Source organism: Pholis gunnellus (genome assembly GCF_910591455.1).
Source record: "Pholis gunnellus genome assembly, chromosome: 2".
Classification (NCBI taxonomy): Eukaryota; Metazoa; Chordata; class Actinopteri; order Perciformes; family Pholidae; genus Pholis; species Pholis gunnellus.
The window spans coordinates 717593-729503 of NC_136536.1; the positions used below are offsets into that span (position 1 = coordinate 717593).

Here is an 11911-nt window from a genome sequence, read left to right on the forward strand (position 1 = left end):
TCGGCTCGGCCTCTGAAAGCTGCATCGTATTCTGCGCTGATGATGTCATAGTGATGTCATCGAGGTTTTGTTGGCTTCCTGTTATGACATCGTCACACTCTGGACTTCTTGCTCATTTAAACATGTTTCTCGTGACTTTCTCTCAGCGTCATTCTGTCTCGTTGACGCTGATTATTAAACAGATTTTTTACAAATTAAATAAAAAAATTCTCACAGCAGAAAAAAAAATTCTTATTTTTACTTTACTTTTACTTTTGATACTTCAAGTATTGAAGTACTTCCTCCTGACATGTTTTAATCATGGTTCCACCATGAAAAACACTTTGTAACAATGTTTGATTAAAATGCTGTATAAATAAAGTTTTTACTGTCATAATTATATTTTAAAAACAATCTGATAATCTTTAAGTTATTTGATCGGTTATAATACCTATAATAAATATAATAGTAATAACAATACTACTACTACTACTACTACTACTACTACTACTACTTTTAGATTTAATGAGCATTCAAATGTGTCTCATTCCAAGTTAAATACTCGTTTAAGAATTAAAGATGATTTAAAGATGTGTTCAGAGATTTTTGTATTTTAATAATTAATTTGCATTTAAAAGTTTCAACCCACAGACTGATGAAAGATGTTTCACATAAAGATCCTAAATATTTACATCAGATCACAGTGACGGTCAGAATAATTCATCTCATAATAATAACCAGTTCATCTCATAATAATAACCAGTTCATCTCATAATAACCAGTTCATCTCATAATAATAACCAGTTCATCTCATAATAATAACCAGTTCATAACATAATAATAACCAGTTCATCTCATAATAATAACCAGTTCATCTCATAATAACCAGTTCATCTCATAATAACCAGTTCATCTCATAATAATAACCAGTTCATAACATAATAATAACCAGTTCATCTCATAATAATAACCAGTTCATAACATAATAATAACCAGTTCATCTCATAATAATAACCAGTTCATAACATAATAATAACCAGTTCATCTCATAATAATAACCAGTTCATAACATAATAATAACCAGTTCATCTCATAATAATAACCAGATCATCTCATAATAATAACCAGATCATCTCATAATAATAACCAGTTCATAACATAATAATAAACAGATCATCTCATAATAATAACCAGTTCATCTCTCCAGTCGGCTCCACTCAGCTGGAGGATCTCTGGGTCCTCTGGGCTTCTGAATCCGACAGTTAAACCCTGAAAGAGACAAAAACACGTTTAAACAAATATATATATATATATAAAATATATATGTATATATATGTGTGTACAGATGTACAGGTGACCAGATGTACAGGTGACAAGGTGTACAGGTGTACTGACCGATGCCACCAGGTGAGTCGAGGCCGGTGATGTCACGGGAAGAAGAGGAGAAGTCTTCATACTCATCGTCACCTGGAAGAGAGAGAGAACAGTCTTATTCACCTCCTCACACCTCAGTCCTCACATCCTTTCCTTTTTTCCTTCTGCTTCCTTACCTGGACTCAGGTGATACTCCCCTTTGTTGCCTAGCGACGACGGCAGCCCTTCCCCCAGCCTGTGATTGGTTGGCGATGGCGTGTCACTGAGGGGCGTGTCATAGAGGGGCGTGGCCGAGAGCGGCAGGCTGTGAGGTTTAGCTCGAGGTCTGACGACGCTGTAGACAGGAGCCGCCGCTCCGGAGGGGTCATTGTCATAGTGATGGGACGAAGGCAGTTCCCTAAAAATCATCATCATCATCATCACCATCCTCATCTTCATCCTCATCCTCCTCATCCTCATCCTCATCATCACCATCCTCATTCTCATCCTCATCCTCACCATCCTCATCCTCATCCTCCTCCTCATCACCATCCTCATCTTCATCCTCATCCTCCTCATCCTCACCATCCTCATCATCCTCATCATCACCATTCTCATCCTCATCCTCATCATCCTCATCCTCATCCTCATCATCACCATCCATATCCTCATCCTCCTCATCCTCATCATCAACATCCATATCCTCATCCTCCTCATCCTCATCATCACCATCCTCATCCTCACCATCCTCATCATCACCATCCTCATCCTCACCATCCTCATCCTCATAATCCTCATCCTCATCCTCATCCTCACCATCCTCATCCACATCCTCACCATCCTCATCCTCATCCTCATCATCACCATCCATATCCTCATCCTCCTCATCCTCATCATCACCATCCTCATCATCCTCATCCTCATCCTCATCATCACCATCCTCATCCTCATCCTCACCATCCTCATCCTCATCCTCATCCACATCATCGCTATTATGTTGCATCATAATAAATAAATAAATCATTTTTACCATCGGTATTGATTGATCAGTGAAATGTTTTACCAATAAATATATTTTAGAGATAACAAAATAAAATGATGACACAATAAGATTTATAACATAAAAGTTATGAAAACAAAGCAACGCTTTGTCTTATTTTCTTGTTTTTAAAAAAGAAACAATATCAAATAATAATCTTATTATGTATTCATGATTTATATATGCATATGCATATATAAATAATAATAATAAATAATAATAAATAAAGGCCTAACAAATAACTGAATTATGAGAAAATATTATAAAATAATATCTAATCTGATGTTAGGTATTAAAGTGCTGAATGAATAGAATTTGTATTATAAATATCTAATATAATCTAATGTAGATTTATAACCTTGACTTATAAAGTCAGAATGTTTTATTAATATTGTTATCTCTATTATGTTTAACTTTTCTTTTCTTGGTAGAAATGAGCTTCCATACAAATATAATAACTATAATCTGACTAAACAATATAAAGCAGACTTTGATCTGAATGTTCCTCCAGGTGTTGGTTTACCTGCTGAATCCGGGCGTGGCTACCACGGAATGGGCGGGGTCAGCTGCAAGTGGGAGGGGCTGTTTGGGCTTGTTGACCACAGCGTACGTGTCGTTCATGGCGCTCTGCTGAGACAGTCTGAAAAATATGAATCACATTTCTGTTTGTGACAAAATACAAAACATGTAAATATCACAAGAAAGTCAGAGAACTTCATTCAAAACCCCGTAAACGTGTTTAACAATTCTAATGGAACTAAAATCACAGAGAACAGAAACTCACACAGTCGTTAGGACGATTCATATCATTTAAAAAACAATAAAATAATAATGATAATAAATAAATAAAAAAATAAATTAGTTGATACATATTATTATTATTATTATTAATAATAATAATACAATTATTAATATGTATGAACTAACTTGTGTTCTCGTGGACTTGTGACTTGTGTGTACTTGTGACAGCCAAATATCCCAGAATGCATTTTGCACCAGCAACAGGAAACAATGGCGGAGGAGAAATCACACAACTGGAAGTTGAAACTTTCTAAATACTGCTGTTGTTAAGTCACTTAAAGTAATTTTAAGATGTTTTTAGGTGAGAAGTTAGTTGTTTAAACATCAAATCTGTGGTCGGTTTGTCAAGATTCAGCCGATTAAAAAATCTTTTTGATTTCAGAGATGTGAGGAGTCGCTAGAGGGACCGACAGTAATAACTTAATATTTTAATTTAGCTTTAACGTTGAACAATTATATATGTATGTATATATAAATATATATATATATATATATATATTTTTATTTTTATTTTTTTTAATTTATTTTAAATGAAAACTAAAACAGCAGGGTTGTCATATTTAGTTTGAATATAAAAACACTTCACAGTGAAGAACCGGATCAAACTCATGAGACCAGCTGAGGTGGTGATGTCATCAAGTACGCTGCTGACCTCGTGTACTTGCGTACTTTGGAGTCTGGACTCCTGAGGACACATGACCGTACTTGGTATTGAGAAAGGCCGTCAGTCTGGTATCAGATCAGATTCAGTAAACCGTCAACAGGAAGTCACTTTGCTCTCCACTTCCTGCTCCGGCCGTGTGACCACAGTCGTCATGGTTACACTGATGTAAAGTATGTGATGTGTAATCTGTTTTTAGTATCATCATCATCACCACCATCATCATCATCTCTCTTGTTTCCTCTCTTTTCATCTGCGCTCCTTTCTTGTTTCCTCTCCTCCTCCTCTCTCACCTTCTCCTCTCCTTTCACTTCCTCTCTCCTACATATCCTCCTCTCTTCTTGTCCTCACTTCCTTCAATTTTCTTCAACACCTCATTTTTGATATCCTTCCTCCTCTCTCTGCTCCGTTTCCATGGTAACGTGGTAACATATGGGGATGGAGGGATGGAGAAGGAGGGTGAGAAAGTGTTAATTTAACACCTACGGGTGAGACATGCCATCTGTCTGTCTCTCTGTGCCAGACAGACAGAAAGAGAGACAGAGAGAGAGAGAGAGAGAGACAGACAGACAGACAGACAGAAAGAGAGAGAGAGAGAGAGAGAGAGAGAGAGAGACAGACAGACAGAAAGAGAGGTACCTCTCTGCAGCTGGTCTCGTGGTTTTCTGTTCGGGTTCCTTCAGCTGGTGAACAAACAGAAAGAACTTTAGGTCTTTAAAAATCTTATAAAGTCTTAAATTGTACAAACAAGAGACCTTAAATAAATAAAATATTCATGAATTGGTTAATTGTTCCATCTCTTATCTGCTGCGTATCCAGGTCACAATTAATTCACCACATTATTAGGAACCATTGTGATATACAGCTGGGAACATGAATGCTAATAAATCGATCTAGTTTTATGATTGTGAAACAGCTGTTAAATTCGGTTTATTTATGAAGCACATTTAAAGACTAAGTGTTCAGGCCTCAGTAGATGTACTCACTGACTGACACAAAAGACAATTAAACATTAAAGCTGCAAGCAGCGATGTTTCTTCCTGTTGCCAGTAGGTGGCGCTATGACTGTGAGTGAAAGTTGTCTTGTAGACATCCTCGGGCCATGACTGTTATCAAGTATGGCAAGTTTGGGACAGATTTGAGCAAGTCCAGTGGAGTTACATCAGCTTGTTGTTTAACGGCGAATCACGTACAATGGCCGCCACGCCACGGCTTCGCCATTCCATCAAACGTAAAGCTTTGAGTCACATTTAATAGCAAAGGTCTTTAGATTGTACTGACCACATTTGAAGTGGATCTGACAAAGTTCCTAGGAGGAGTTCGTTAAAGTATGGCGACTAGAAATCAAGGACAAATTCACACAAACATCAAAATAGCCAACTTCCTGTGAGCATGGTCCCAAGAGACTTTTTATTAGGTCGTCATGTGATACACGTGCCTACCAAATTGCATACATGTAGGTCAAACGTAGCACTGGGGCTGCATTTTTTTTATATTTGTAGGGGGCGCTATCGAGGCAATTTGAAAGGGTCAAGCCAAAAAGCCATATGAAATATTTATTTTCTTTACCTATGACACCTGTGCAAAGTTCCAAGGCTTGTTGAGCATCCTAAGTCACAGAAAAATAAGCCTCATTTTTAATGGCGAATGACGCGTTGCCACGGCAACAGCGTTTAACGTCAACTCACAATATTCATGATGAAGCATCATCAATGTCTTAAAGCTTACCTTACCAAATTTGAGACACAAAATGTGCGTGACATTGGCGCCACATAAAATGAAGGTCGTCCAATGTCAGTAGACCATTTTAGCAACTTTTCATCATTAATGTCTTTAGATCATCTTGACCAAATTTGAAGTCGATCGCACTAATTCTGTGGGAGGAGTTCGTTAAAGTACAATGCCTGAAAATGATGAAAAATCCCTAAAATGCTAAAGAATTGCATATTACTGTATCGCTCCCTAGTGGTTTTATGGAATGAAAATGTGAGGGTATGTTACAGGACACAATGTGAACATATGCTACAGATTTCAGGATGATAGGCCACATGGTTTTGAAGTTATATATATTGCTGTAGATGGCCACGCCCCTCTGAAGTTCATTGGTCCATATATTCTTAATGCAATGAGATATCAACAAGATTGTCATCTCCTCTGATGATATACATCCAATAATGATCCACAGCCAATTTGGCACCAATCAGACCCAGCGTGTAGGAGAAGTTTGCAAAAATATGTTTTTCACAAAATTCAAAATGGCGGAACATTTTAGTTGGCAGAGTTTAGGGGTCTGATTGGCTTTTTTTGAGAATAGGCGGAGATGGACGTGTTGAATTTTAAGTAAATTGGACATACTAGGTGAGAGGCGTCGCCGGGCGTCTCCGGTCGGACTTCTAGGGGGAGCTAGCGAGCAATTTTGTCAAACTCGAGCATTGGACCCATAAAATATCAAATTTTCCCGCAGTTCTGATTTGCTTGCCAAATATGAGGAGTTTTAGGATATGTTAAAGCCCCCAAAAAGGCGATTCCGTGGAGACAAATAATAATAATAATTCCTACAGTTTCAATAGGGTCCTCGCGGCCCGACGTTGTCGGTGCTCGGGCCCTAATAATGTAATGAAACAACCAAAGAAAAGTCAAAATGAAAGCTGTGAGACATTAAATAAAACCAACAACAGATTAGGAATCAAAGAATTAAACAAAGGGTTCTATGATTATTTAAACAGGCTTAAAGTATGTAATGTATAAAATAACGTTAATAACGTCAATAATGTTAATAATGTAAATAATGTTAATAACGTAAATAACGTAAATAACGTCAATGATGCCAATTACGCCAATTATGTAAATTATGCCAATTACGTCAATTACGTTAATTATGTTAATTGTGTTAATTATGTGAATTATGCCAATGACATCAAAGATGTTAATAATGTTAATAATGTTAATGATGTTAAGTATTTCACAGTGTGACATCAGTATTTTAACTGTAACAGAGTATTTGTACAATGTGGTATTAGTACTTTTACAGCAGTAGAGGATTTGAATAGAGTTTTTAATCCTCTTTGATAGTCACATTTATTTATGAGCTGCAGGTTTTATCTTCAACATAAAGAGACTTTATCAGAAGATTAAATGACAAATCCCAATCTGAAGGAATCCAGAAAGAGTTTGTTGTGATCGTAATGTTTTGATGTTCGAATGTGGGTCAAGGTTCACCTACCTGTCAGCATGCGTCCTACTTTAGTCCTACGTTTGTCCTCCTTTAGTCCTCCTTTTGTCCTCCTTTTGTCCTACTTTTGTCCTCCTTTAGTCCTCCTTTAGTCCTACTTTTGTCCTACTTTTGTCCTCCTTTAGTCCTCCTTTTGTCCTCCTTTTGTCCTACTTTTGTCCTCCTTTAGTCCTCCTTTAGTCCTACTTTTGTCCTACTTTTGTCCTACTTTTGTCCTCCTTTAGTCCTCCTTTTGTCCTCCTTTTGTCCTCCTTTAGTCCTATGTTTGTCCTACGTTTGTCCTCCTTTTGTCCTACTTTAGTCCTCCTTTTGTCCTCCTTTAGTCCTATGTTTGTCCTCCTTTTGTCCTACGTTTGTCCTACTTTAGTGGGTTCCTTGCTGACCAGCTTCTCTCTGATTCTCAAACAACCAGCTCTTAAACTGTCTCCCCTGGATTTACATACAGGAAGTGGAACTTCACAGAAACACTTCCTCTTTGTGCAGCTGCTCTGCGTCTCACTTCCTCCAGCAGCCTCGTTAACTCTTTCACGTGAAGCTGAATGTGTGTTTTTTTACCTCAGACGTGTTGCAGTAGAGCCGCCGGCCGCCGGGCGACCGGAGAACTCGTTCCAACATGCAGGCGGCTGCAGTGAAGATGAAGCGGTACTGCTCCTGAAACAGGAAGTCACTTTAATCACATCGTGACGTCAGCGGGTTTTACTTCACATCACACAGGAACATCAAAACATTCCAGTTCATACGGAGAGTATCCATCTTTTCTTTCTTTTAATCGCTAAAAATACAAAACACCAACACACAGTGTTGTTATTTTAATCCTAATATTCGGACAGTTAACGCTTTCAGTTAGAACCACAGACTGTTCAGTCGTCGTCATGACGACTCTCGTTGGTTTCTGGATGTTTTGAAGCCTCAAGTTCAGCGTTTTTGGTCGTCGCCATCTTTGCTTTTTTGCAACCTGTGTACATTAATACTAGCAGTACCTGTGTGTATTAATACTAGCAGTACCTGTGTACATTAATACTAGCAGTACCTGTGTACATTAATACTAGCAGTACCTGTGTGTATTAATACTAGCAGTACCTGTGTGTATTAATACTAGCAGTACCTGTGTGTATTAATACTAGCAGTACCTGTGTGTATTAATACTAGCAGTACCTGTGTACATTAATACTAGCAGTACCTGTGTACATTAATACTAGCAGTACCTGTGTGTATTAGTACTAGCAGTACCTGTGTGTATTAATACTATCATTGTGTGTATTAGTACTAGTGTTATGTAAATAAATTTAATCAGAGCTTCATGTGCTAATTAGCGGAGTTGTGAGTTACAGGTTATGAAGGTTTAAAACTCCAGGCGGGGCGCTCTAGCACTCGCCTGTACAAAGGAATGAGACAACTGTAACTCTGAAGGACACGCTTGGGCAACTATACACTGATATCAAATCTTGGAGTAAACTGCCAGCTGAGAACAGTACGTACCACAGCTTGAGATAGCAAAACATAGACGTCACACTTTGGAGCCTGTTAGGCTTTCACACACACACTGATGATGCATCGAAGGAGGATCCCGGACGAGAGCCGGTGTGAGCGGATAAGCTCAGCGCTCCAACCAGGCCGTCGCTCTGCTAAAATCGATCCCGCCTGCACCTTGACTTTGACCAATGGCTCCTTTAAGGAGAAACTACAAAACTTACCGCGCTGCCGTGTCCAAGCGCCTTTTCACGTTGCTCTCAACCGGAGAGGAACTGTTAGGACCGTGCACGTTTAACTGCTCGGCTAATATCTCTGTGATAAATAAAACTGTTGCTTGAATCTAAGTAAACGCCTCGAACTCAATTCGTTAACATGTCTACACGACACTAGCATTGTCTGTATTAGTACTATCAGTACCTGTGTGTATTAATACTAGCAGTACCTGTGTGTATTAATACTAGCATTGTCTGTATTAATACTAGCATTGTGTGTATTAGTACTATCATTGTGTGTATTAGTACTATCAGTACCTTGGTCTGGACAGCAGACGGTCTCTGTCTCCTGATGTTCAGGACGATCTGCATGATGCTGAAGTCTGTGTTGATCTGCTGCTGGAGACAAACAACTGTTTATTATTCATTATATAATTCATATATTTTATATATTTATATTGATCCTGTTTCTGTTGTTGTATTAGTACTTTTACTTGTGACAGTTGGAATATCGTTCAGAATATTTATATTCAGTTCACAGACAGTTATTGCTGTTTATTGTTTCATGTGTTCTGGAGGAAGAAAAAGAACTTTATCATCATAATTATAATTTAATATTATAATTATGATGATAAAGTGTTACCTTGGTAACCAGCAGGTCATGGATGTAGTCGAGAGCACAGATGACGCCGGTCCTCCCACAGCCCGCACTGTGACACACACACACACACACACACACACACACACACACACACACACACACACACACACACACACACACACACAGGAACAGATGCAGGGAGCATGTTAACTGTGCCATCGTTAGCAGGTGTTACCTGCTGCATATTCACAGCCTCCTGCTATCTGTGTGTGTGTGTGTGTGTGTGTGTGTGTGTGTGTGTGTGTGTGTGTGTGTGTGTGTGTGTGTGTGTGCGTGCGTGCGTGCGTGTGTGTCATACGTGTGTTATAGCCTGTTGAATGTTAATGACCATCTGACCTGAGATCTGTGCTGCTGGCAAAAACAGGTTTCAGTAATGACGGGAAATTAGCAGCCGTTTAGAGGCGTGTGTGTGCGTGTGTGTGTGTGTGTGTGTGTGTCTGAGTGTGTGTGTACCTGCAGTGTACCAGCAGAGGGGAGGTGTGTGCTCCCTGACTCTCCCTGACTCTCTCCAGGAGGTCCAGGACTCCTGCAGCCTCGTAGGGAACATCGTGATCCGGCCAAGAGAGGAACTGATACTGAGTCACTGAACGACTGTTCTGAGCAGGAGGAGGAGGAGGAACAGGAGGAAGAGGAGGAGGAGCAGGAGGAGGAGGAGGAGGAGGAGGAGGAAAAGGAGGAAGAGGACGATGTGATGAGTCTTAGTTCTGACTTTTTTTTTCTATAAAGACTCAAAACATCTTCATCAGACTAAACTTTGATGGAAACAACATGAAGATCTGAGAGGAAGTGAGAATAATTTAATATATAATATATATATATAATAATCAGATTATTATATATAATATATATAATAATCAGATTATTATCAGCTGATCTGAATGGTTTTCTCTCTTGTTTATGTCGGATGGTGTTTGTTGCTGTAATACTCATGTGGACCACTAGAGGCAGCAGTGCACCACCTCATGTGGACTAAAAGCTTCATGTTTTATTCCTGCTGCGTTTTAGTTTACAGAACTTTCTAACAAACAATATATATGTAGCTTATGTTTAAAGTGTATCACTAAATTAAAACAGAAAAAAGGACATAGTTAGCGTAGCTTAGCACAAAGACTGGAAGCAGGGGGAAACTGTTAGCGTAGGTACATCAGAAGAGAAACTCCGTCTGAATCAAACTAACAGCTGTGTTGTTAAAACATGTATTTCATTTGATTGTAACGTGATGAAGCTGTTACCTGCTGGTAGGAGACGGTCAGAACTCTGACCACCATGTCTTCATGAGGACACGTCTCCTCCTGCTGGAGACACAGGAACAAAAACAATAACAGACTGATACATAATATACAATCATAGAATGAATGTGTTGAGTCAGTGATGAAGAACATAAGCTCTGAACATTTACTTCATTACTCAGTTCTGTACTGAAGTACAACTTTAAGGTACTTTACTTGAGTATTTCAATTTCACACCTTCTAATACTTCTACTCTACTACATCTCACAGGTACATGTTGTACTTTTTACTACATTTATCTGACTCTCATGGTTTCATTTTAATAACAAATTGTCAATATTTCTCTAAAAATCAAAGATGAGAGAAAAGTCCAGAAAGTGAAAACAGAGAATTATGATTTCTTCTTCTTCTTCTCTTTCATTATTAATGTCAGGACCTCTAACATTAAGCTGGTGACCCTCTGCAGGGGCCCGACCCCGAGGTTGAGACCCTCTGGACTAAACTATCTGACTTTATATAAAGAAGTTAAAGAACAACAGGAAGCTCCACGAATAACTCATTCATTAAGATATGAGTTCATTTTACTGATAATTATAATATTATAAAAAATACACAAGAATTAGAAATGATAGTGTGTGTGTGTGTGTGTGTGTGTGTGTGTGTGTGTGTGTGTTCTCACGCTGCAGACAGTAAAGGGTCCAAATGAAGCCGGCTGGTGAACTGGGGACCAGTAACACTCACACTTCTTCTGCAGGAAACAAAAAGACGACAGTTCATTTGAATAAATCTGATTTACTGTTGATAAAGATTAAAACTTTCATTTAATAATATTAATAATAACTTCTCTTACTCTTACTCGTACAACTTTCTGTGTCTTTTTCTGTTTATTTTATGAAATGAGAGATTTTATTTCTTCGTTTTCACAGCGGACAGATTATGAATATATTCATCTGAACCTGGATTCATATGAATATTTTCATATTATTTCTCCCGATAAGCCTCATGTGATGTATTTGATCATCAGATCATCTGTCTGTCAGGATGTTTATTTTATTAAAGTTACAGATTATTTATCTGCAATAAGAAGTGAATGTAAACATAGAAAGTATATCAACACCAAGTATCATTTTGGCTTTCATTACATCTGTTACTATTTTAAATTCTTTAAATGTATATTCATTAAAATTGATAATTTTTCATTATAATTGTTATAATGTTTATTTATATTTTTTTTATGATTGGTAATATTTTTTACCTTTCCCATTTCTATT

General features: G+C 38.1%; 1 protein-coding gene across 1 annotated transcript in view; it reads right to left on the reverse strand.

Moving 5' to 3' along the window:
- Positions 1-579: 579 nt before the first annotated feature.
- The window catches only part of ptpn18 (protein tyrosine phosphatase non-receptor type 18), a gene marked incomplete at its 5' end in the record, with an annotated part of 21474 nt that continues 10142 nt past the window's right edge, over positions 580-11911 (reverse strand). Inside the window, 12 exons of the mRNA XM_079175325.1 lie at positions 580-1248; positions 1375-1446; positions 1530-1750; positions 2895-3011; positions 4473-4516; positions 7621-7716; positions 9069-9146; positions 9394-9460; positions 9865-10007; positions 10644-10706; positions 11320-11388; positions 11896-11911. The exon at positions 11896-11911 is cut by the window's right edge and continues 23 nt beyond it. Coding sequence (XP_079031451.1) covers positions 1175-1248; positions 1375-1446; positions 1530-1750; positions 2895-3011; positions 4473-4516; positions 7621-7716; positions 9069-9146; positions 9394-9460; positions 9865-10007; positions 10644-10706; positions 11320-11388; positions 11896-11911 — 1060 coding nt within the window. The 3' untranslated portion in view covers positions 580-1174. The remainder of the gene's footprint in view (positions 1249-1374; positions 1447-1529; positions 1751-2894; positions 3012-4472; positions 4517-7620; positions 7717-9068; positions 9147-9393; positions 9461-9864; positions 10008-10643; positions 10707-11319; positions 11389-11895) is intronic.